The sequence below is a fragment of the Vidua chalybeata genome, chromosome 19, assembly GCF_026979565.1.
Source record: "Vidua chalybeata isolate OUT-0048 chromosome 19, bVidCha1 merged haplotype, whole genome shotgun sequence".
Lineage (NCBI taxonomy): Eukaryota > Metazoa > Chordata > Aves > Passeriformes > Viduidae > Vidua > Vidua chalybeata.
The window spans coordinates 7321466-7347214 of NC_071548.1; the positions used below are offsets into that span (position 1 = coordinate 7321466).

The 25749-nt window shown below is 67.7% G+C and overlaps 1 protein-coding gene across 1 annotated transcript; it reads left to right on the forward strand.

Annotated features, from left to right (window-relative positions):
• The first annotated feature begins 240 nt into the window (after nt 1-240).
• BAHCC1 (BAH domain and coiled-coil containing 1) lies at nt 241-23182 on the forward strand. Its single transcript, XM_053960198.1, has 27 exons — nt 241-353; nt 2311-2621; nt 8897-9076; nt 9850-9972; nt 10247-11869; nt 11948-12053; nt 12247-12455; nt 12537-12695; nt 13029-13252; nt 13530-13890; nt 13975-14700; nt 15194-15378; nt 15494-15630; nt 15759-15860; nt 16133-16247; nt 16352-16523; nt 16898-17059; nt 17225-17550; nt 17880-17987; nt 18066-18319; nt 18432-18507; nt 18598-18706; nt 18789-18911; nt 18992-19159; nt 19553-20703; nt 21754-21990; nt 22881-23182. Exons 2-27 carry the CDS (start codon nt 2447-2449, stop codon nt 23085-23087), a joined length of 7518 nt encoding a protein of 2505 aa, XP_053816173.1. The 5' UTR covers nt 241-353; nt 2311-2446; the 3' UTR covers nt 23088-23182.
• The last annotated feature ends 2567 nt before the right edge of the window (nt 23183-25749 follow it).

The window sequence follows — 25749 nt, forward strand, 5'->3', positions numbered from 1 at the left end:
GCGCGAGCGCCGCGCGGCGGCCAATCAGCGAGGGGGCGCGCGCGCGGGGCACGCGCTCATTAGCATGCGGGGCGCGCCCGCCCCGGCGGAGAACGCGCGGCGTGAGCGGGAGGCGCGGCGGGGTCCCCCCCCCCCCCCCCCTCTCTCACACCCCCCCCCCCGCCTTTTTCCCACCCCCCCCCCTTTCCCCCCCCCCCCCCCCCCACCACCACCCTCCCCCCCCAACCACACACCCCCGGTTCCCTTTGCTGCAGGAGCAGCCGGTGCATGGGCAGTGCACGGGCACCGGCAGGAGCACGCTGCGCACCCCCGCCACGGGACCGCACTCGCCCCGCGCGCGGAACGCCCCTCCGGTAAGTAACTGCGATCCGCGGGTGGGTTTTTTTGTTGTTGTTGTTGTTGTTGTTGTTGTTGTTGTTGTTGTTGTTTGGGGGTTATTTTAATTTCGGGCGCTCCCGGGGTTATTGTTTTTGTTGGGTTTTTTTTTTTATTTGTTGCTTTTTTTTTGGTGTTTTTTTGTTTTTTTTACGCCTTAACAATTTTTTTTGGCGTTATTTATTTTGGTTTTTGGGCGTTAATTTTTTTTTTAAATTGCGTTTTGGGCATTATTTTTATTTGTGTTTTGGGCATTATGTTTTTTTTTTTCTTTGCCTACTTGGATTTATTACGTTTTAAATTTTTTGTGGCGCTAATTATTTTGCAGTTTTTCCAATTCATTTTTTGCAGATTTCCTTTTTGTTTTTTTTTTTTTTTTGCGTTTTTACCTTATTATTTATCTTTTCGCTTTATTTGTTTGCACCTAAATATTTATTTGCATATTTCCGGCATCAAAATATTTTCTACGTTCGTCTTTTTCCTAAAAAAATATTTTTTCTCTTCATCTTTTTTCCCCTAAAATATTTTTCCCTTTATCTCTTTCCACCAAAATATTTTCCCCTTCATCTTTTCCCATTAAAACATATTTTCCCTTTCATCTCTATATATTAAAACATTTTCCCCTTAAAACCCGTCTCTTCAAAACGCTTCGTCTAAAAATTTTGTTCATTAAAATTTTGTGCGTGAAAACATTTGTTCATTAAATCATTTGCTCATCAAACGCTGCTTCACTGAACCGTTTGCGCCTTCAAACATTTTCGTATCGAGCCCTTTTTGCCTTCAATTTTTTGCTTTAAATATTTTTCCCTTTCAATTATTTCCCATTAATTTTTTTTTTCGCTTTACATTTGTGGTTTTTTTTTAAATCTCAAATTAAAAAAAAAAAAAAAAAAGGGAAAAAAAAAAAAAAAAAAGCAAAACATCCTTTTCCACATATTTTCCTCAGCTTTATTTAAAGGAAATTCACATGTTTTGTTCCCGGCCCGCGTTTCTTCCCCCGGGGCTCGCCCCGGCGCTCCCCGCGGTCCCGGCCGGGCCCCCCGCGCCCCCCGGCCGCGCTCGCCGCCCCGCGCCCCTTTGTTCGCCGCCGCCCGGCCCGTGCCCGGCTCCCCCCGCCGGATCGGGCCCCCCGGCCCCGGCGCTGCCAGAACAATGACCCGGCGGGCGGCAGCCGCGGCCGGGCACCGGCAGAGACCGGGAACCGCGGCCGGGAGACCGGGGAAATACCGGGAAACCGGGGCAGGGCGCCGGGGACGGACCGGGGAACCGGGGAGAGGAGGGTCGGGACAGCGGGTAATACCGGGGAAGCGGGGCCGGGGGAACCGGGCTGGAGGGAAGACGGGGAAACACCGAGGAACCGGGGCTGGGGAAGGAAGGAAAGCGGGGAACCGCGGCGAGGGAGGCGCCGAGCACCGGGGACACAACGGGAAGCGGGGAAGTCGAGGGCGAGCGGGGCCGAGCCCCAGGGAGATACGGTCGGTGAACCGGGAGAGATAAAAGAACCGAGCGCCGGGAAACCGGAACCCGAGCAGCGGCCAGAAACGGTCGGAGCAGCGGGAACCGGGCCCGAGCTCCGGGCAACCGGGATTGGGAACCGGGAGCACTGGATAGAGGGGGAGCTGCGCTCCGGGAGCACCGGGAACATGGAGTGGGGGGAGGGGGGGGGGGGCCGTGCGCTGAGGAAACTGGGGATCATGAACTGGGAGTACTGGGAAAAGGAGGGGGGCCGTGCTCAGGGGACGGCAGAGAGCGGGGACCGCGCGCCGGTGGTACCAGGGAGCGCGGGGCCCTGCGAACGGCGGAGAAAGCGGGCCGCGTACCGGGGGAAGCGGGGAGCGGAGTGCTGGGGCGCGGGGGCTCTGGGGCGCAGTGATGGCCGTACCCCCCACCCTGGCTGTGCTCTCACTCTCTCCTTTCTCTCTCCCCCCGTGCCAGGAGCGGAGGATGAACCGACAGCCCCGGCGCGGAGCGCGGCACGACGCCCGCCGAGCCGGCCCGGCGCGGCGCTGAGCATCGCCCACGAGCCGTGTCGGGGTCCCGCCGAGCCCCCCCGCGGGTGGGTGCCCCCGGCATGGACGGCCGTGACTTCGCGCCCCCGCCGCGGCTGCTGTCGGAGCGGGGCAGCCTGGGCCACCGGCACGGCACGGGGCGCGTGGCGGGGTCGGCGCACGGGGCCGTGCAGCCCCCCGGACACTTCCAGCCCACCAAGTACTTCCCGGCGCCCATCTCCATGGCCACGCACACAGGTCAGAGGGGTCGGGGCGCCCGCGGTGCGGGGGGGGGGGGCCGGGAAGGGCCGGGAGGCTCGGCACGGCCCCGGGAGGCTCGGCCTCCCTTTGTGCCGACCTCGCTGTCACCGCGCCCGGTGGTTTTTGGGGTGAGGGCTCACGCACACGGGGGACATCCCCCCCCACCCAGCCGCTCCGCCGGCGCGGGAGGAGCGTGACCCCGCGCTGCGCCGGCGAGATCCCGGAGCCGGGACGAGGAGGCGCGTTCGGGGCGAACAACGAGGCCGTTATGCGCGGGGCCGTGGGGCGGCGGTGGAAGGTCACCGAGCCCGGGCTCGATATTCGGCGCCGAAGTGTCAGGGTGCGAAGGGGTTGGCGGCGCGCGTTCGCCGCGGCAGCTGCCGGAGCTGGACAAAGCGCGGCGCACGGCCGAGCCCGGCACGGCCAACCGGCACCGGGTCACCGGATCCGGCATCCGCGGCGAGCTGCCCGCGCGGCTTTGTCTGCGGCATGTGCTCGGCTGCGGCCGGGCAGGGCTGAACCGGGGTGCACGGCGCCTGCACCGGGCTTCGCTGCACGGGGGCTTTGAGGGCGCAGCCGGCGGGGAGCCCCCGGCTCTGCCGAGCTCCGGGATGGAGCCCGAGCGGGAGCCGTGTGCCGGCTCGGGCCCCCCGCTTCCCGCCGGCGCAGGCGGTTGTCTGGCCGCGGCACGGCGGCAGCGCCGGTTATTGTCGCCGCCTTGATGAGCTGTGAATACTAATAAAATTATATCTGCTTTAATGGGATTACAATTAGTGCGTGGATTAGGGCGGGGGGCACGGCCGGGCCGGCGCGGGGGGGGGGGGGGGGGTGGCAGCCGTGGGGGTTCTTGGAAGGGAGGTGGAAAGCGGGGGGCACCGGGGGGTGCCGGGGAGGCGGCGCCGGATCGAGCCCGCGGCCGGGGCGGTTTCGCTTTGTGCCGGCGGCCCTGCTGCCGGGACCACCGCCGGGCTCGGGGGGCCACCCTGGCTTGCCCCAGCTTTGTTGGGCGAGGAGTGTGGATGGGGGATTGGAGGCGCCGGCCCCGGGATGAGGGTTCGGTTGCTCTCCGGCTCGCGGTTACCGGAGAGGGGATCCCGGAGGGACGCCAGCGCCGGGGTGCTGCTGGCTTCCCTCCGGCTTCCCTCCGGCTTCCCGCCGCGGCCGCGTCCCCGTGCAGGACCCTCACACCCGCCGGGGCCTGGGCGCCACATGGGAGCCCGAATGCACCGGAGGTTGTTAAAATAACATGGATCCGGCTAAAAATACCCCGGCAGAAACGCGCCGAAAAAAAAACATTAAAAAAAAAAAAAAATTAAAAAAAAAAAAAACAAGAGGAGAAAAAAAAAAAAAAAAAAAAAAAAAAAAAAAAAAAAAAAAACAGAGAAGCCAAACCCAACAACAGAACGAGCTAAAAATATTCCGGCTTTGGCAGGGCCGGCGCAGCCGGAGCGCTTCCCAGCGAGCTGCGCTGCGAGGCTCCGCGCGGCCGGAACGCTGCTGGGGCGGATAAACCGGATAATTTAGCGGCCGGCGGGAGGGGGGTCCCCATCCCCAGCACCCCGTGTCCTCCCGGCGTGGCCCGGCCGCGGTGCCGGCAGCCGTGGTGTAGCATGGCGCGGTAATTAACGCCGATGATTGATAATTACCCCACCCAGCGCACGGAGCCAGCCCGCGGTCGGCCGTGGCGGGGCGATGCCGGTGCGGCACGCGGCACCCGGGGGGCACGGCGGGCCCGGGGAGGGGGGCACCGGCCGCGCTCCCCCAAATGGCTCCCGGCGTGGGGCCGGACTACACCTCCCAGGAGCCTTTGCCGGGCCCGGCGGCCGCCCTGGGAACGAGAGATAAAACTGTTTTCCTTGGTTTTATTAAAGCCGTAACTCAGGGCCGCGCGTTCGTGGATCCGAACGCTCCGGCTGGCGTCGGGTTTGGCACCGGCACCGCCCCGGGGAGGGGGGGATGGAGACCCCCGGAGCCACCAGAGACCACCCAGGCGGGGGTGCAGCCCCTGCACCCCAATTGTAGGGGGTCCCACTGGCGCGGCACACCCCGTGCTGAGCAGGGCCGGGGGTCCCGGTGCCTCCGCCGCAAACGGAGGGTGGGAAACTCTGTCAGAGGCCTGTCCGAGCCACGCTGGGGCCTGGCCGCAATTTTTGCCTTTCGGATGTTTTTGTGGACCAGTGGAGAGTTGTGACTTTGTCGGACTGTATGCCACTGGGCCAGGAGCAGTGTGGCCGTGCCGGTGTGTGGCTGGGCCCTTGGTGTGTGTGTGTGTGTCCCGGTGTGCGTCCTGGTGTGTGTCCCGGTGTGCGTCCCGGTGCTGCCCCGCAGCCTGGCAGTGGCAGTGTTGGTGTTCATCCTGGCGCTGGCACACGGCCTGGCCATGACAGTGCAGCTCCTGGTGCATCCCAGGGTGCGTCCCAGCGGCTGGATGTGCTCCCACACCTGTCCCCTCCCTGGATCGCGCCGCAGGCCGGGCGCCGTGCGGTTCCTGGCACGGCTTTGAGGGGGGATTTGGGTGGGGACGGTGCCCCTGGCTGGGTGGTGACACAGGGCCAGGTGCCAGCGCTGCAGCCGCTCTGCATGGCTGCTTCCCCGGAGACGGGATCTGACGAGGGGCCGGAGGCCGCGGCGCAGCTCCGGCGCAGGGGCTCCCCGCTCCCCCCAGCCCCCCGTGCGGCGCATTGCCAAAGTGAGTGTCAAAGTTAAACCACATCTGGAGATTAACTGGGCTGCTCCTTGGTAGCCACGAGGCGCCGGGGGCCGAGCGTGGCCGGTGGGAGCAGTGGGATGTGCAGAAGCCCGGATCCCGCGGAATTACCCCGGCTCTCGCAGAGTCATCCCCGAGTGCTTCCACTGTTCCTTAGTCATGAGCTGGATCCAGGCAGAGATGTTGCCACGTGCCAGGCCTTGGGGGACGGGCAGCTGCCACCAGCCCCTGGCACTACCCGGGGAACAATGGGGGGTGGATGGGCTCCACGGAGAATTTTGGGGCCACTCTGGGTGCCCCCGGCTCCTCGGGACCCCCAGCTCTGCCTGTGCCCTGACTGCGCCACAGCATCACCCCAGGGCAGGCTCTGACCCTGCCTCGTGCTGGGGTCCCCCAGCCCTGGGGGAAGCGGGGGTAGACGAGGTCCTCCCCCCACCAGGATCCGCATGTGTGACGTTCACAGGAACTGCACAGGGCGCCCTTGGAGCCACATTTTGGAGGGTTCCTGGGAAGGGTCCATGTGTATGGCATCCATGTGACATCAGGAGTGGGATGGGACATCAGGACCCCCGGGACTGGACACTCCCTGGCTTCCCTGTGCTCCAGCAATGGTCTTCCAAGGCACGCGTGTGTCAGGTTGTGCCCTGGGTGTGCAAATCGTGCTCTGAGTGTGAAAGTCATGTGTGCAGGGAGCGCGCACTGAGCGCACGCGTGTGCCAGCTGTGCCAGTGGTGCGTGCCAGCCGTGCCAGCGGCGTTTCCCAGCTGTGCCAGGACTGTCCACCACCCTCGTGAGCCCTTTGCACATGTGGCCCCAGTGGGTGTGCAAGCACTGAGTGTGCAGTGGCTGTGGCCAGCACAGCTGCCAGTGGCATTCCGGAGGGGATAACCCATCACACAATGCTGGGATCACCCTCCTGGCCCCTCGGGCACGTTCGGCAGCATTTCACCATTGCAGCGTTCATTTAGTGCCGTAACAATATGGATTCAGTTGGAATTACAGCACCGAGGGAGCCAGAGCCTGTTTATTCCCTGTTTGCCAAATTTTTAAAGGGGCCGTGTGGGTTGTGAAGCACATGGGGGGCTGCCCGCCATCCCCTGCCCAGTTGTGGGGGGGCACGGGTTGCCCCTGCCAGTGTCCCTGCCAGCTCCCGGCCCTCCGCCCGCGGCCTCAGCTCCATTAGGAATGTTCCAGCCCCAAAATAGCCGAGGGAGAAACCCAACCCTGGGCACGTCCCCCCCGCCACCGCCGCGGTCCTGGGTCTGTCACCGCCTTGGGGATCCCAGAGCAGCCGTGGGCTGAACCCCCCCAGGACCACGGCCCCCTCTCCATATGCTGGCCCTGAAACTTTCTGCCTTCCCAACACATTCCCATCTGTGCTGCACTTGGAGAGGGGGCGAGGAGCAGCTGGAGGGAAGGGAGCACCTCTTGCTGCCCCCTCCTGAGTCTCCCCGGTGCCCCCCGCCCCTCTCAGCGCTGTCGGTGTGGCCGTGCTGAGACCTGGCACACTCGTCACACGTGTGACCCTCTGCGGATTCAGAGCCAAGGGAAATTTCGTGCCGGAGCCGGGAGCGATGCCGGCGGGGCTGAGTCACGGCACCGGCCTCGGGGAGCCCAGCCAGGGAGTTCCCAGGGTGACGCTGCCGGGGGGCGGTGGGGGGGCCAGGCTGGGACCCCGCAGCCCATCTGTCCCGTGCTGGCAGCCCGCCCCACGGTGCTGTGCCCGTCCTGGCGCGGGGAGGAGCCACCGGCACTGCCGGCTCATCGCTGGCACGACTTGTGCCCGGTCTCAGCAGCATGGGCTGCTCTGGCTTATCAGCGACACGAGTTGTGCGCGTCCTCAGTCACCCGTCCCTGTCCTGTGCTCGCCATCACCGTGGCCTGGAGGGGCAGAACCGGGGGGCCGCTCCCTGCCCCTGCTCAGTGCTGAGCGTGGCAGAGCGTGAGTGTGCAGGGGGCCACGGCGAGTGGGAATGCGGCTCGGCGGTGCTGGCCACGGGGGACCCGTGAGTCAGCGGGTGGGCGGCGGGGAGCGGCGGCCCCACAGCCCTCCCGGGATGCCGCGGCCCCGCCGCCATCGGGGTGGGGCGAGGGGTTATTTTTTTCCAGCCCGTTTCTCAGCTTCCAGAAAAAGTCTCGTTCTGGAAACCTCGGCTTCCCGCCCGGCACGCTGCCGGCTCCACGCCCGCACGGGGTCCCGCGGCACGGCCGGGGCTGTGGTGCACAGGGTGGGTTTGCGCGGGCAGCACCAGGCAGGGATCCCCCGGGACACGTTGGCACAGCGGGATGCGCCCACCCATGCCGGTGCGCGTCCGGTTCCCAGGGATGTGGGTGGGATGCGGCCGTGCCCCCGGCCCACGCGGCCCTGCCCGGCTCGGCCTCGCCACGGAGGAAGGAGCGAAGCTGCCTGAAACCACATCCCGACACTCATCCCAGAGGCATCCCGGTGGGATTAGCCGGGGAGCGTGGGCCGGCTTAGAGAGCAAAGCATCGCTTCCTGCCCAGGCCGGGCGGGCAGCCAGCCCGCGCTCTGCTCCGCGCCACGCCACGCGTGCCGAGCTGTGCTGAGCCGTGCCGAGCCGTGCCACGGCCGCTCCGGCACACACAGACGTGGGGAGTGGGACCGCACGGTGAGGGGCAGCTGCTCCCCCAGCCCGGCTCCCCCATCCTGGCTCCCCCCCATCCCGGCTCCCCCCATTCCCACTCCCCCCGCCCGGCCGCTGGCCACCAGCTCCGAAGTTTCCACCATGATCTCACGGCTTGGCCGGGATGGGAGCGGGATGGGGGGGCGGGATGGGGAGCGCCGGCCATGGGCCTCCCCAAGGGTGCTGGGGGCCCCCCCGGGCTGCGGGGGAGGCAGCAGGGTCAGGGCCAGGGCTGTCCCCCCTCCTTGTGCTCACACACATGTGCGCACACACACACACACCACACATGTGCACCCACGTGGCCCGGCACAGCCCATGTTCCCGGAGCTTGGGATTGTCCCAGCACCGGGAGCAGCCGGTGTCCCCTGGGGGGGAGCAGCATCGTGGGGAGCCACACGTGTTTGCAGAGCCTCCCACGTTGCTGGCACACCTGTGTGAGTGCTTAGGGCACGCACAGGGCAGGGCTCTGGTGCCCCTTGCACGGCTCTGCCGTGCCTCGCGCACTCTGGGGCACGTCTGAGCCCCGTGGGGCTGGGGGTGTCAGGGACACGAGTGCATGAGGGGACGTGGGGGCTCGCAGGGGACGTGCACAGCGTGTGCACGAGGGACAGGGTGACACGAGGGACATGGTAACGCGAGGGGGGCTGTGAGCACAAGGGACATGTGTGCACAGGGGCTGGGTGTGCACAGGGGACACAGGCCCGGGAGGGACACATGTGGCGCGAGGGCTGCGTGTGCCTAGGGGAGGCACTGGTGCAGCGTGGGCTGCACAGCCCCGTGGCAGCCGTGCACACACGCGTGTGCACAGGGGAGTGTGGTGTGCTGGGTCATGCGAGCAGGGCCTGCACAGCCCCCCCCTGACTGCTCTCAGCCCCCCCCAGACTGTTGTCAGCACCCCTGACTGTGCCCTCTCCCTGCAGCCGGCAGCAGCCTGATGGGGAGTGCCCCCCCCTCCTCCTTCATGGGGGGCTTCCTGAGTGGCAGCCTGGGCTCGGGGGGGCCCAGCCACCCCGCTGGCCCCGCCGCCTCCCCCCCAGAACCGGCCTTCTGCGGGCCCCACTCCGGCACCTCCCAGATCTGGTTCTCCCACTCCCACGAAGGTGAGTGGGCACCGGGGTGGGGATGGCTGTGGGTCCAGGGTGGCCCGAGGCAGTCATGGCTCTGCCCGGTGCCGGTGGTCACGTCCTACCAGTGCCCACGTGTATGGGATCCAGACCCCCTGGGTCAGCGGCTTCTGGGTGGTGAGGGTGGGTTTGGCCACTGTCGTGCCCCAAAACGCCCTGGGCATCCACAGGGAGCGGGCTCAGACCCCACAGTTGGGTTTGGGGGGGCCAGAGAGGCTCGTGCCGGGCTGCAGAGCTCCACCTGAGGCCGGGCCACTTCGTGTCACTGGTGATGATGAACCCGGACAGGGACACCCCTGTTGGGGCAGGTGACAGTGTGGGGACCCCGGGGGCAGCCCTGGTTCAACCGAGTCCCTGTGCCCCCCCCATGCGCCGGCGTCTCCGTCCCGCCGGAGGAGCGGGAGCGGGGCGGCGGTGCTGGCGCGGGGCCCTGGCAGCCTGCCCGGCTGGTAGTTTGACCGGCTGCCAGCTGGCTCCCGGCGTTCCGGGGGGGCACGGGGGGACGGGGACGGGCAGCGCACGCGGCTGACGGACAGCCCGCCCGAGCCGTGCCGAGCCGAGCCAAGCACAGCCACTGCTGACACGGGGCTGGGGGGGGGGTCTCAACCCCGCTCCCCGTTCCCAGAGGGTGGGAGGGGTCCCAGCCTGGAGGGGATGACGGGCTCTGCAGAGAGCTCCCAGCTGGAGCCGTGCAGGTTGGGATGCCGGGGCCGGGTGCCACCCCAGCCCCGCTGACTCTATGTCCCCAGCCCCGGGATATCCCCGCTTCTCCGGGAGCTTGGCCTCCACCTTCCTGCCCATGGGCCACCTGGACCACCACGGCAATGGCAACGTGCTCTATGGCCAGCACCGTTTCTACGAGAGCCAGAAAGGCAGGTACCGGGGACCCCCATGGGGGGCGTATGTCCCCAGCCCGGCAGGGGTGGGGGGCTCGGTGCTGGAGCAGGTGGTACTGGGGCAGCGGGTGGGGGGTGGGTGCCAGTCCCAGCCCTGCTCCTGCTTTTCACGGGGTTCTGACGGGCCGTTATTTGGGTGGGACATGGACCTAACGAGCCCAACCCTTCATCCCAGTCCTCCCCTCACTGGCACGGCCGCCGTTTGGGTGGGGGCTGCACGGGGGGTCTCACCCATTGCCCTCCCCTCCAGATAACTTCTACCTGCGGAACCTTCCGGCGCAGCCCCCCCTGCTCCCCGCCAGCCACGGCTTCCCCGGCATCGCCCGCGCCGCCCCCGGGCCCCCCGCCGGCTCCTGCAGCCGGGAGCGGGACGCCGGCCCCCTCCCCAAGACCCCCAAGGACTACGAGCGCTTCCTGACGGGCAAGGAGAAGGGGGGCAAGGGGGACCCCAAGGAACGGCTGCCCGAGGAGGACCCCAAGGAGCGGCACAAGGCGGTGCTGCCGGTGCCGCCCGAGGGGCACTGCAAGGAGGGGGTGCCGCCGCGGGGGTCCGGCGACGGACGCCCCAAACCCTTGGCCTCGTGCCTGCTGGGGTCCAAGGGGCTGGACGGGGACGGTGCCCGCGCCGCGCTGCCCAGCTGTGCCGGGAGCGCCCTGCCCCGCGCCGCCCGCTGCGCCCCCAAGGAGCGGGAGCCGGGGGTCCCCGAGGCCCCCCAGCCCTACGGCGAGGCGGTGGAGCGGCGGCAGATGCTGCACCACGCCGTGTCCTACGCCGTGCCCGCCGCCGGCTCCTTCCCCTGCCTCCCGCTCCACGCCGGCCCCGAGGTGCTGTGCCCGCTGCCCGAGCCCCCCGCCCGCGAGCTGAAGCTCAGCGGGGCCACGTTGGTTCCCTCCGTGGGGCCCCCGACGGACAAGAGCCGCTCCTTCCAGGCGGAATCCGGCGGGATGGAGCGCGGGGAGGGCAAGGAGCGGCACGCCGAGGCGGGCGCCGAGCCCTACGGTGCCCCCTTCCACCACCCTCTGAAGGCCGAGGGGCCGGCGGAGCGGCGGCTGGACTGGGGGACTCCGGGCACCCGGCTGAAGGGGCTGGAGTACCTGGGGGGTGGCGCGGCCGAAGGACCCCCCTTCTCCGGCCGGTGCCCCGCGCCCAAGGCGGGTCTGGAGAAGGGCTACTTCGAGGTGCCGCCCGCCCCCGACTGCTCCCGCGCCCCCCGGCCCGACCCTCTGGGCGTCCGCGTCGGCCCCTCCTGCTGCACTTTAGAGAAGGGCCCCCCCAAGGACCCCCCGGCCCAGAAGGTGGCCCGGATCCGGCACCAGCAGCACCCCGAGGCGGAGGCGGCCGAGGGCAAGCGCAAGCCCCTGGAGTTGGGTGGCCTGGGCTACGGCGGGCACCCCCTGCCCCCCTGGGGGGTGCAGGGCCAGGGGCCCCCCCTGGCCGTGGCGGAGGAGCGGAAGGGGGGGCCCTACCTGGACCCCTTTGGCGCGGGGCTGGTGCGGGCGCAGGAGGTGCCCAACGCCCCCGACGAGGTGTCGGCCATGAAGAACCTGCTCAAGTACAGCAACGGGGCACTGCTGGGGGGGCAGAAGGGCCCCCCCTTCGTGGGGCTGGGCAGCGCCAAGGGCAGCTGCGCCCACCAGGATGCCAAATTCCCACCGGGAAAGGGTCAGGCGGAGCTGGAGCGGCCGGACTGCGCCCGCGGCCGGGAGCACGAGGCGCTGGGCCCCGGCGGCACCGAGGGCGAGGTGCGGCAGCCGCCCGTGGGCATCGCGGTGGCCGTGGCGCGGCAGAAGGACACGCTGGGCCGCCACGAGCCCTACGGCGCCGGCGGCGCCGGCGGCGGCGGGCGGCAGCGGGCGGCTGCTGGAGTCAAAGGTGAGGGCTGGGGAGGGGGCCGGGGCGGCGGGGGGCTGGCGGTGCCACGCTGATGCCACCGTGGTGTCCCCGTGGCAGCAGGCACCGCGCGCCCCGTGCACCTGATGGAGCTGGAGGCGGAGGAGGAGCGGGGCCGGCTGTGCGAGGAGCGCCTGGGGCTGCCCGGGAGGGACATCCTGCTCCAGTGAGTGATGGGGGCCAGCGGTGCTGCTGGGGGACAGGGGGGAGCCGGGGTGTGAGGGCTGGAAAACGTGCTGTGCGTGCTTTTTGGGGCGCAGGGGTGGAAGATGGGGGTCCCTGGAGGTGCTGCTGGGGGGGTGCAGGGGAGGGTGATGCCAGTGCTGCCCCCACACTCCGTGTGTCCCCTTTTCCCGCAGGGACAACAAGGACCTGGTGGAGTTTGCCCGGATGCACCCGTCGGGGGGGTGTCCCGGGGAGCTGACCCCCCACCTGATGATGACGGGGGGCTCGTCGCTGCCGGCGGGGCAGCTCGGGGGGGACCCCGCCGCCCACGCCCACCCTGCCCACACGCACTGGCTGCCCCGCACCCGCAGCCCCTCCATCTGGATGGGGGGACACTCCTACGGTCGGTGCCGGGTTTGGGGGAAGTTGGGTGGGTGCTGAACCCCGGCAGAGGGGTGCTGACAGACCCCTCCCATCCCCACAGGCATCGGGCACCCCGCTCTGCACCAGAACCTGCCCCCTGCCTTCCCTGCCTCCATGCCCAGCGCCATGCAGCCCGTGTTCCCCCTCGCCCAGGACCCCCCTGCCCAGCTCGTCATCCTCCCCACGGAGCCCCCCACCCACGGCACCCCCCACACGCTGGGTGAGCCTGAGACCCCACCATGTGCTGGGGAGGGAGGTCCTGGAGGCTGGGGGGGGATTGAGAGAGAGGAGGGGGGATCCTTGGGGGTGCAGGGTGGGAGATGGGGGGTCACAGTGGGTACTTTTGGGTGTTCAAGGTTAATGGGGTCCCTGGGGGTACTTTTGGGGGTGAAGGGGAGGGGTATGGGGTCCTTGCAGGTGCTTTTGGGGTTCAGGGGTGGGAGATGGAGGTCTCTAGGGGTGCTGCCAGGGTCACAGGGCTGGGGTTGGGCACTGCTGGGGTCTGTGGGGTGACCCTGAAGAGGGTCTCCAATTGCCCCCCCTCTGCTGGCAGCTGACGTGATGGACCAGGCGTCGCTGTGGCCCCCCATGTACCCGGGCCGGGGTCCCGGTGCCCACCTGCAGCACACGGGGCAGCTCCCCGTGTACCCACGCTCGCAGTTCCTGCGGCAGCAGGAGCTCTATGCCCTGCAGCAGCAGCAGCAGCAGCAGCAGCAGCAGCAGCAACAGCAACGGGCGGCCCAGGCCCTCGAGATCCAGCGCCAGGTGCACGGCCAGGTGCCAGGGGGCTGGGGATGGGATGGGATGGGATGGGATGGGATGGGATGGGATGGGATGGGATGGGATGTGGGGCTGGCTGGAGGCTGCAGGCTGGGATGGAGGTTGGGGTGGAGGGTGGATTATGGGACTGGCATGGCAGATGTGGGGAAGGACTGAGGGGGTGGGGGACAGGCAGTGGGGCAGGGACTGGACCACGGGGCTGGATGGGGAAGTGTGATGCAGGGCTGAGATGTGGGGCGGGATGTGACACGTGCCACCTCGTTGTACCCCGCAGCGGAAGCCGGAGGAGCAGCCCCTGGAGCTGGAGGAGAGGGGTCCCGAGAAGCCCCTCAAACCCTCCCACAAAGCAGTTGCCTTAAACCCCCCGGCCAAGGGCCTGACCTCGGCGGCCCCCGCGCCCCCCAAGCTGTCCCCGTGCTGCCACTCGCCGGCCCTGCGGCACCCGGCCAAGTGCCCCGTGACGCTGCCCACGGCCCCCTGCACTTTACCCGCCTGCCCCGCCGCCAGCCCCGCCGTGGCCCCCCGCTCGCCGGCCGCCAGCCCCCTGCCCGCCCCCAGCAAGGGCGGCGACGGCGGCGAGGACGCGCGGGGCGAGGGGCAGCCCCCGCGCCGCTACCCCAAACCCCTGGAGCCAGGTAGGACCGCGGGGACGGGGAACGGGAGGAGGGCGGCCGGGGAAAGCCGGGGCGTCCCCGCTGATCACCACCCGCTCCCCGCAGACCTGCCCCCCGGGTATGGCTACCCCGCCACCGCCATGGGCTACCCCGCGGCGCACTCGGCCGAGCCGGCCGACCCCGACCCCGTGCACGCCGGCTCCCCGCCCGCCGAGCCCGAGCAGTCCCGGACCTTCAGCCCCACGGCCGAGGCGCTGCGGGAGCCGGGCCCCCCGCGGGAGCCCCCGGCCGAGGGTCCCGGCGCGCTGCTGCACCGCCACCACCTGCTGCTCCCGCCGGGACCGCTCTGCGGGGAGCGGGGGGCAGCGCCGGCCGGGGGCGGCACCGAGGAGCCCTTCGGGGGGCACCGGGAGGTGGCTCAGGGAGCGCCGGAGCAGCCGGAGCAGCAGCACCCCGTGCCCGAAGGGGGGGGCTCCCCGCTGCTCTCCCCGCTGCCCCCCGCTGCGGAGGAGGAGGAGGAGGAGGAGGAGGAAGAGGAGGAGGAAGGCGACAGCGATGGCTCGGAGCCAGAGGGCAGCTGCGATGAGGAGGAGGAGGAGGAGGAGGATGGTGACGTCCCCAGTGGACACCAGGGCTGCACGGGTGGGCTGGAGGCGCTGATCGCCGCCGGCATCGACCTGGGGGAGCTGCCGGCGCTGGAGGAACCCGAGGAGCCTCCCCCGGCCCCCCCTTCGCCTGCCCCCCACCCCTCAGGGATCCCGGGCATCGCCCTGCTCAGCGAACTCGCCGACCTGGAGCTGCGCCGGCGCCGCTGTGACCTGGCCAGGGAAGGTGGGTGACACCCGGTGCCCCCCAAGTGTCCCCAGCATGCCCTGGTGACTCCCAGCGCCCCTGGTGCTTCCAGTGCCCTCTGTCCTGTGGGACTGGGGGGGCTGCGTGCCGTGCCATGCCGTGCCCCGCTCGCAGCCAGGGCTCGGCTCCAGCGCTGGCTCCAGGCAGGCGCCGGGATTCCCTCCCAGCTCGGCTTCCCCAGGGAATCCCAGAGGCCCCAGCGGGAATGGCCGCAGAGCCTGGCACATCCCCAGCCCTGCGGGCGGGAGGGAGGGGAGGACCCAGTGCTGTGTTCAGGTGGGGACAGTGTGGGGAGCTGGCTGTGGTGTCCCACTCCCCATGGATGGGGTGGTGGGATGGGCACGGGGCCAGATGGGGCAAATCACCACGGCCCTCACAGCCAGGGGTCCGCTCCTGTGCCCCCCAGCCCACCCAGGAGCCAATGCAGGGCTCTGGGATGTCGGTCCTTGCTGACCCCCTGCCCTCCCCGCAGGTGAGGATGAGGAGCTGCTGGCCTTCAACCTGCAGAACCTGGCCACGGTGGCGGCCGCCTGGTCGCTGGTGGAGGCGGCGGGACGGGAGGGCAGCCCCCCCGCACTCAGCCCCCTGCCCGTGTCCCCCCCGCCCCGTGCCCGCGTCCCCCGGCGCAAGTACACCTGGACCCCCAAAACCAAGGCCGTGAGTGTCTCCTGGAGGGGGTGGGAAGGGGGGGGTGAGCTGTGCCCAGCCTCAGCCCTGGCTTTGAGGCCGCTGGCACTGCCAGCTGTGCCCAAACACCCCCCCGGCACCCCAGGTGTGCCCGCTGAAGGCGGCCATGGAGCAGCTGAACACGCAGGAGGTGGAGGTGCGGATGCGCCTGGCCGAGCTCCAGCGCCGCTACAAGGAGAAGCAGCGGGAGCTGGTGAGGCTGCAGCGGCGCCACGACCACGAGTACGTCCTGTCCCCGTCCCCGTCCTGAGCCTGGGGACAGCACTGACAGTGATCTGTGCAGCGAGTCTGGGCCTGTCCTCGCCCTGGTGGCGGCGGGGGCTCTGCTGACGGTGCCCCCCGTTTTCCAGGCGTGACGAGAGCTCCCGCAGCCCGGCGCGGCGCGGGCCGGGCCGGCCGAGGAAGCGGAAACACTCCAGTGCCCTGGGCAGGGCCGAGAGCCGCAAGGTCAAGTGAGTGACTGCTGCCGCGTGTCCCCCTTGGCCCAGGGGACGAATTTAATCTGCAGGTTTTATGTCACAAAACGTTAGTGAGGGAGGGGAGGAGGGAGACGGCAGCTGGGGCGTGCAGGAGCCAGCCAGCGTGGGGTCTGGATCCTTCTGGGGGGTGCAGGATGAAGCTGAGGGGTGCAGCTTCCATCCAGGGGTGCAGGATCCCTCCCCCAAGGGGGTGTAGGGTTCCCTGGGGGCCCTGCGGGCGCCGTGCCCACACTGTGCCCCCCCAGGGCAGTGAAGACCAGCCTGTCCCTGCTGTGTGCCGAGCTGAGGGGGGACCCCGAGCCCCAGAAGAAGAGGAGCAAACTGGCTGGAGGCACCTTCAGCAGCCTCCAGGGCTCCCCGGTGAGTCCCACGGGGTCTGGGGGGTGTGTTCTAGCCCCAACGCCCCCTGAGTCCCCCCAGTGTGGGGTCCTCTGCCCTGTGTGGTGACTCGTGGGGTGTCACAGCTGAAGCAGAAGGTGAAGGGCAAGGGGCTGCCCCCCGGGCTCAGCCCCTTCCGCCGGAGGGACCCCAACCCCGCTGCCCGCATCCAGAAGAAGCTGAACCGGCCCAAGGGCTCCAAGGGCTCCAAGTACCAGGGGCAGGACCCCGGTCCCCGGCAGCCCCCCCACTTCCGAGGCAAGGCGGGCGCAGGGATGGGGTGTGGGATTGGGATGGGGGTGATGGGGTGAGGTCCAGAATGGGCCACAGGGGTGGGATGGGGAGTTGCTTGTGAGGTGGTGTGGGACAGGGGATGGGGATGTGGGATCTGGCACGGGGACGGGGATGTGAGGGTTGGGGTTGGGGTTCTGGGGTCTGGCACGGGACTGGGGTTCAGGGTCAAAGCTGGGGGTGCAGGGTCCAGCCGTGGGTCTGGGGGGGGCAGGACAGATGGGGGGTGTGGCTCATGCCAGGGGGTCACACACGGCCTCGACTCACCCAGTTCTTCAGTGGGGGTGCAGGGGCCACCCCTGTGTGCAGGAGTCCCTCACCACTGTCCTCTCCCCTTGCAGATGAGCCTGAGGGTGACACGGACAGCGAGGAGGGGGACGAGGAGCCGGGGCTGTCACTGCCCGCAGGGCCGGTGGCTGTGCTGGGACCCTCCCCATCCTCCGTGGTGAAGATGGAGGCCAATGAGAAGGCCAAGAAGAAAAAGGAAAGGCAGGGGCTGCTAGGTAACGGGATTGACCCTGGCAATGCTGGCAGGCACAGGGGCAAGGACGCCGGGGGGCACCTGCTGGGACTGGGTGGGCAACTGTGAGGTGCTGCAAGCCTGGGCCTCCATGGGGTCCCCTGAGCCCCGTCACCCCGTGGGGTGCCCTGACCCCTCTCCCTGCCAGGTCCCTGCCGCCTGGGCAGCCCCGAGGGGGAGGTGAAGATCAAGCAGCGGCCGGTGAAGCCGGGGGCAGCCGGGAAGCTGGAGAAGGTGCCGGGCCGGCGGAAGGCGGGGGGCTGCCCCGAGGGCAGCAAGAAGAAGCTGAAAGCCAAGGCCAAGGAGAGCCTGAGGCCCCCAGCCCCCGGCGGCCCCAGCCCCCCAGGACCCCCCAGCAGCCTCTTTGGGGGCACCGACCCCCGGCTGTTGGGGCCGCGGGACGAGGGGGCTCGGCTGGGAGAGAGGGGCAAGAAGGGCACCCGCAAGAGCAAAGGGCTGCAGGCGGCCCTCAGGGTGAGTGGGGGCTGGGCTGGGGGCACCCCTGGGCTCGGGGGCAGGGGGATGTGGCGTCTCCATGGGCTGGGGCCACCAATGGGACCAGGGAATGCAGGGGTGGGGTTGTTGGGGGCTGCCAGTGAGACCTGTGTGCAGGTTTTTGGGGGTGGTTGTGGGGCGCTGATGGAGCCGTGGGGTGCAGAGGGATGGGGGCCGGTTTTGCACAGGCTGTGGGTGCTGGCGGAGCTGAGGGGGCACCCCTGAGGGTGGTGGGAGGCCCTGGTGAGCTCTGGGGGGGCTGGGGTCACACAGAGGGGTCATTGGCCGGCCCTGACCTCCCTGTGCAGCGCAAGAACGGGGCACTCTCGCTGGCCCTCTCCCCCCGGAGCGCCAAGACCATCCTGAGCAAGGGCAAGAAGCTGGCCAAGGTCAAGAGCAAAGTGGCCACCAAACAGGTGAGACCCGTGGGGGGTGACCCCCCACTCTGGCACGGCCCCCTTTGCCCCCCACCCACCCCAAGCCTCTTCCTGCAGTGCAAGGGCCGGGCCGTCAGCAAACTCCTGGAGAGCTTCACCGTGGAGGACGACTTCGACTTTGACGACAACAGCAGCTTCTCGGAGGAGGAGGAGGAGCTGGGAGGCTGCCTGGCAGGGGGGGCACGCGGGGGGGTGCCCCACGCCTGCGCCATCCAGAAGGAGGATCTGCGGGATGGGCTGCACATCCTGATCCCCAAGGAGGACAGCCTGCTCTACGCCGGCAGCGTGCGCACCATCCAGCCCCCCGACATGTGAGTGGAGGCTCCCGGAGGGTCCCGGATATTTTGGGGGGGGGGGGGGGTCCCAGCCGTTTGAGGGGTGCACCAAGGTGGGTGCTGAACCCCTTCTGTGCCCCCTCCCCAGCTACAGCATCATCATCGAGGGTGAGCGGGGGAACCGGCAGCACATCTACTCGCAGGAGCAGCTGCTGCAGGAGGCGGTGAGTGGGGGCGGTCGGGGTGGGGTTCAGGGCGAGGGGTCAGGGAGGGGGTCCCGGACCCCACAAACCCTGACACGCTGCTTCCCGCAGGTCCTGGACATCCGGCCGCAGTCCCGGCGGAGCCTTCCACCCGGCACCCGCGTCTGTGCCTACTGGAGCCAGAAATCCCGGTGCCTCTATCCGGGGAACGTGGTGCGAGGTGAGGCTGGCTGGGGTCAGCCGGTGGGGGCGGGCGGCGCCGGGGATCCCCTGCCCGTCCCAACAGCCCCCCTGTGCCGCAGGCTCCTCCAGCGACGAGGAGGAGGAGGACGCCGACGCCGTGCTGGTGGAGTTCGATGACGGGGACACGGGACACATCGCTGTGTCCAACATCCGCCTGCTGCCCCCCGACTTCAAGATCCAATGTGAGGGGCGGGGTGGGGTCAGGGGATGTGGGGGGCTGTGGGGGGAGCTCGGCGCCGCCCTGACCCCCCGCTCCCCGCAGGCACCGAGCCCTCCCCGGCGCTGCTGGTGTCCAGCTCCTGCCGGCGGGCGAAGCGGGCGTGTGGCGACGTGGGCACCCCTGGGGCGCTGCCCCCCGCGCTCTGCCCCGACCACGGCCCCCAGCCCCCCCGGAATTCCGGCAGGAAGGCGGCCGGCAAGGAGAAAAGTGGTATGGAGGGGAAGGAGCAGGATCCCCTGCTGGGCTGGGATGAGTGGGGTGGTGTTGGGATGGGGGAAAGGCATTGGGATGTGAGAAAGAGTCTGTGGGATGAGGGAAGGATACTGGGATGTGGGGAAGTGTGCTGGGGTGTGGGGAGGGCTGTTGGGATGCAGGGAAAGGTGCTGGGGTGTAGGCAGGGGAACAGATTCATGGGAGGATGCAGGGATGTATGGAAGGGTGCTGGGATGCAAAGATGGGGTTAAGGGGGCTGGGAATATTGGGGTGCAGAGAAAGGTGAGGAGCTGGGGCTGGAGCAAGGGGTGGCACGACGGGGGTGGAGATCAGCCCCAGAGCGTCCCTCCCTCCCTGCTCCTGTGGCCTCCTGACCCCTGTGTTCCGCAGGCAAAGCCATGGAGGGGCTGTCGGGGGGCCGGGGGCCGGCGCTGGGCGACTCCGCGGCCGGGCGGCGCGGAGGGTCCCTGCTCAGCTGGGCCGCCGTGGCACAGACCAAGCGGAAGGCGGCGAACAAGGGCTCGGCCGTGCTCCAGAACCTCTTCCAGGTCAACGGCAGCGCCAAGAAGCTGCGGGCCAAGGAGACCCTCTTCCCCCTGCACCACCACCACCACCACCTCGCCGCCCCCGTCTTCGGCAACGCCTTCGGCGCCGACTCCTTCGGCCGCATCGCCAGCTCCTACGGCTCCTTCGGCGCCGGCGCCGGGCTGGTGCTGCCGGCGGCCCAGAAGCTCCTGCGCTCCAAGAAAGCCGAGCGGCTGGAGGCCGAGGTGGGCAGGAGCGGGCGCAGGAAGGCGGCGGGCAGCGAGTACCTGGTCAAGCTGGACCACGAAGGGGTGACATCCCCCAAGAACAAGACGTGCAAGGCGTTGCTGTTGGCCGAGAAGGACTTTGGGGCCAGGCTGGAGCGGCCGCTGGGCAGCCACGGCTACGGACACGCCGGCCTGGGCGGCCGGGAGCGCAGGGGCCGCGCGGCCGCGCACCCGCTGCCCGTGGGGCTGGCGCTGCGCAAGTACTCGGGGCACGGGGACTTCGCCCTGAACTGCGACAGCGACTGCCACAGCTCCTACTCGGACATGGACGAGGACGAGGACGCGGGCGGGCTCGGCGCCGACGTCCCCTCGCGCTTCATGACGCGCCTTTCCGTGTCCTCCTCTTCCTCGGGCTCCTCCACCTCGTCCAGCTCCGGCTCCATCTCCACGTCCAGCCTGTGCTCCTCGGACAACGAGGATTCCTCCTACAGCTCGGAGGACGAGGACTCGGCGCTGCTGCTGCAGACCTGCCTGTCGCACCCGGTGCCGGCGCTGCTGGCGCAGCCGGACGCGCTGCGGCCCAAGGGCGCCGCGCCCCAGCGCTGCTTCCTGTCCAAGGCGGCCGCCGCCGGCCCCAAGGCCAAGCTCAAGCGCAAGGATCCCCTCAGCTTCGCCAAAGCCAAAGAGTTCTCCCGGCGGCAGCGCCTGCCCTCGGTGGAAAACCGGCCAAAGATCTCCGCCTTCCTGCCCGCGCGCCAGCTCTGGAGGTGGTCGGGGAACCCCACGCAGGTAAGGAACCCCACGGGCTCTGCCGCGGCACAGCCGGCACCCAGCTCTTGGCACAGGCCGTGCCCGCCATGGGCGCCCACCTGGGCACGGTTTGGGAGGGAAGGAGCACAGCTCGGGGCAGGGGGCACAGGTCTGTGGGCAAGGGACAATGTGCACTCTGGGGACGTGTCAGGTGCCACGTGCTGCCCGCAGAGCCCGGCCTGCTCAGGCTGCTGGGGACATCACCCAGTGTCACGTGTGACATGTGGGTGCCCAGTGCTGGTGGCACTCGCTGCAGGATGGGAGAGGGTGCTGGTGGCATGTGGACAGCCAGCGAGCCAGCGTAGTGACACCAACTGTGAATGCCAGCACAGGGAGGTGGTGACACCAGCGGTGTCCCTTGAGCTGGCAGTGCAGGTGACACCACCACGTCCCTTGAGCTGGCAGTGCAGGTGACACCACCACGTCCCTTGAGCTGGCAGTGCGGGTGACACCAGCGGTGTCCCTTGAGCTGGCAGTGCAGGTGACACCAGTGGTGTCCCTTGAGCTGGCAGTGCGGGTGACACCGCCACGTCCCTTGAGCTGGCAGTGCAGGTGACACCAGCGGTGTCCCTTGAGCTGGCAGTGTGGGTGACACCAGCGGTGTCCCTTGAGCTGGCAGTGCGGGTGACACCAGCGGTGTCCCTTGAGCTGGCAGTGCGGGTGACACCAGCGGCGTCCCTTGAGCTGGCAGTGCGGGTGACACCAGCGGTGTCCCTTGAGCTGGCAGTGTGGGTGACACCAGCGGTGTCCCTTGAGCTGGCAGTGTGGGTGACACCAGCGGTGTCCCTTGAGCTGGCAGTGCGGGTGACACCAGCGGCGTCCCTTGAGCTGGCAGTGCGGGTGACACCAGCGGTGTCCCTTGAGGTGGCAGTGCGGGTGACACCAGCGGTGTCCCTTGAGCTGGCAGTGCGGGTGACACCAGCGGTGTCCCTTGAGCTGGCAGTGCGGGTGACACCAGCCGTGTCCCCAGGCCAGCAGGGCGGGTCTGGGGGTCCCTGTGCCGGCGCTGAGCCCGTGTCCCCTCCCCAGCGGCGCGGCATGAAGGGCAAGGCGCGGAAGCTGTTCTACAAGGCCATCGTGCGGGGCAAGGAGACGCTGCGCGTGGGCGACTGCGCCGTGTTCCTGTCGGCCGGGCGGCCCAACCTGCCCTACATCGGCCGCATCGAGAGCATGTGGGAGTCCTGGGCCAGCAACATGGTGGTCAAGGTCAAGTGGTTCTACCACCCCGAGGAGACCAAGCTGGGCAAGCGCCAGAGCGACGGCAAGGTGAGGGCAGGGCTGGCTCCGGGGGCAGGGAGCCACGTGCCAGCTGAGGTAGCCACGTGCCGAGTCAGGTGGCCACAGGGGTAGGCGGGTACCACGTCGTGTGGTCGTGCATCATGTCAAGTAGCCGCATAACGCGTCAGGTAGCCACACATCGTGTCAAGACGTATCGTGCCAAGGAGCCATGAGGTAGCCACGTACCAGGGCAAGTAGCCATGCACCATGTGTGGTAGACGGGTGTGGTGTCAGGTAGCCCCATGCCATGCCAGGTAGCCGTGTCCCATGTCATGTAGCCACGCATGGCCACGCACCACGTCAGGTAGCCATGTATGGTGTCAAGTAGCCACATATCTACGTCAGGTAGCCATGCACCATGCCAAGTGGCCATGTCCCAGAACAGGTGGCCCTGTCACTGGCCAGGTGGCCCTGTCCCACAGCAGGTAGCCATATCACCAGCTGGGTAGCCATATCCCACAGCAGGTAGCCATGTCACCAGCTAGGTAGCCATATCCCACAGCAGGCAGCCATGTCCCACAGTAGGTAGCCATGTCACCAGCTGGGTAGCCATATCCCACAGCAGGTAGCCATATCACCAGCTAGGTAGCCGTTATCCCACAGCAGGCAGCCACGTCCCACAGCAGGTAGCCATGTAGGGAGCCAGGGAGCCACATCCCACAGCAGGTAGCCACGTCCCCAGCCGGGTAGCCATATCCCACACCAGGCAGCCATGTCCCACAGCAGGTAGCCATATCCCACAGCAGGTAGGCATGTAGGGAGCCAGGGAGCCACATCCCACAGCAGGTAGCCACGTCCCCAGCCGGGTAGCCATACCCCCCAGCTGCTAGCCACGCGGCAGCCCAGGCAGCGGCAGTGACGGCGCCTTGTCCCCGCAGAACGCGCTGTACCAGTCGTGCCACGAGGACGAGAACGACGTGCAGACCATCTCGCACAAGTGCCAGGTGGTGGGGCGGGAGCACTACGAGCAGCTGACGCGCGGCCGCCGCTGCCAGGACCGCCAGGACCTCTATTACCTGGCGGGCACCTACGACCCCACCACGGGGCGCCTGGTGACCGCCGACGGGGTGCCCATCCTGTGCTGACCCCCGGGGTGCTCTGTGCTGACCCCCGGGGTGCCCAGCCCCTGCTGACCCCCGGGGTGCTCTGTGCTGACCCCCGGGGTGCCCAGCCCCTGCTGACCCCCGGGGTGCTCTGTGCTGACCCCCAGGGTGCCCTGTGCTGACCCCCGGGGTGCCCACCCTGTGCTGACCCCCGGGGTGCCCACCCCGTGCTGACCCCCAGGGTGCTCTGTGCTGACCCCCAGGGTGCCCTGTGCTGACCCCCGGGGTGCCCACCCTGTGCTGACCCCCGGGGTGCTCTGTGCTGACCCCCGGGGTGCCCACCCTGTGCTGACCCCGCCCGGCTCTTCTGCAAAGGGTGACGTGGGGACACTGGGGGCACGTCGGGGGGCGTGGTGGGGGGGGGGGGGGGGGCTCCCCTACAAGCCATAACTTTCCCTAGTACCTCTGACTGTTTGCCAGCAGGTGAAGCAGAAATCAGGTGTGTTGTTCTATTTATTTTGCCTGTAAATATTGTATTTCTTCCGGGAAGTTTTATGGAAAAGCGAGAAAGGAAAAAAACAAACAAACAAACGGAAAAAAAAAAAAAAAAAAAAAACCACAACCAAACCCTACAACAGCAAAAAAAAAAAAAAAAAAAAAAGACAAAAAAAAGACAAAAAAATGATGAAAAAAAAATCACAAAAAAATAATAATAATCCTCGGGGAAGGGGGTGGGGGGGGGGGTCGTTTCAGTGCACTGTGTCCCCCAGCCTGGGGGGACGGGGACAGCGGGGAGCGCTGTACAGAGGGGGCCAGGGCGGGGGGCTCGGCCCCGGGCGGGGGGCCCAGCGCCGCCGTCCCCAGTGCAATAGTGGGGTGACCGCGGGGGGGACACCCCGGGGGGACCACGGGGACCCCGCGGGGCCGGCGGACGCTGGCCCGTCCCGCCGCCGCTGCCCGGAAAATATGTACAGGGGCTTTTCCAGTGTAAACACTAAAAAAACAAAACAGAAAAAAAAAAAAAAAATCCCACAAAACAGGATTAAAAAAAAAAATAAAAATAAATAACCCGAAAGGAAAAAAAAAAAAAAAAAAAAAAAGGAGCAAAGGGTTAAACAAAGGTTTTATGAGCCGCCATTCCTGTAAAGGCCTTTTACTATGGAACTTTTTTATGGATAACTTGGCTTATGAATAAATATATGAACCGTTGCTGGCGCCGGCTCCGCTCACGGCTCTGCCTCAGTTCCCCCGTGCTGCCAGCACCACTGGAAGGCCCAGTTATGGATGGGGGATGGAGCAGGGATGGAGCAGGGATGGATCAGGGGTGGATTGGGGATGGATCGGGGATACAGGGATAGATCAGGGATGGATCACTGATGGATCGGGGGTGGATCAGGGGTGGATCACTGATGGATCAGGGATGGATCACGGATAGATCGGGGGTGGATCAGGGATAGATCGGGGGTGGATCAGGGATAGATTGGGGGTGGATCACGGATAGATCGGGGGTGGATCAGGGGTGGATCAGGGATGGATCAGGGGTGGATCAGGGATAGATTGGGGATGGATCAGGGATGGATCACTGATGGGTCGGGGGTGGATCAGGGATACAGGGATAGATCAGGGATGGATCAGGGATGGATCAGGGATGGATCACTGATGGATCAGGGGTGGATCGGGGATACATTGGGGGTGGATTGGGGGTGGATCGGGGATGGATCAGGGATGGATCAGGGATACATCGGGGGTGGATCAGGGATGGATCAGGGGTGGATCACTGATGGATCAGGAATGGATCAGGGATAGATCATGGATACATCGGGGGTGGATCGGGAATGGATCGGGGGTGGATCGCTGATACATCGGGGCTGGATCAGGGGTGGATCGGGGGTGGAGCAGGGATACATCGGGGGTGGATCAGGGGTGGATCAGGGATGGATCAGGGATGGATCGGGGGTGGATCGCTGATACATCGGAGGTGGATCAGGGGTGGATCGGGGGTGTATCAGGGGTGGATCAGGGATGGATCGGGGGTGGATCGGGGGTGGATCAGGGATGGATCGGGGGTGTATCAGGGATGGATCGGGGGTGTATCAGGGATGGATCGGGGGTGGATCGGGGGTGGATCGGGGATAGATTACTGATGGATCGGGGCCGGATCGGGATTGGTCACTCAGGTCCCGTTTCCCCGTCCCCACGTGGGCTCAGACGGGCGGGCAGCGCTCCCTCGCCATTGGTCGAGCCTCCGCCAATCAGCGGGGGCCGAGCCGGCAGCCGGGCTCCCATTGGCTGTCGGGGCGCGCTTTTGTTCTCGGCCCCGGCGCGCGCCGCCCGCCCCCACCCCCGGCCGCCAGGGGGCGCTGTGGGCGGGGCCGAGCCCGCGCGCGGGGCCGTGATGCCCCCTGGCGGCCGCGTCGCGACAGAGCAGGGGACAGGGGGACACGGGATTGGGGACAGAGGGACACGGGAGTGGGGACAGGGGGACATGGGGGGGCTGAGGGACACGGGATTGGGGACAGAGGGACACGGGGGGGACAGAGGGACACGGGGGGGGACAGAGGGACACGGGACTGGGGACAGGGGGACATGGGGGGACAGGGGGACACGGGACTGGGGACAGGGGGACATGGGGGGACAGGGGGACACGGGGGTGGGGACAGAGGGACACGGGGGGGACTAAGGGACACGGGGGGACAGGGGACAC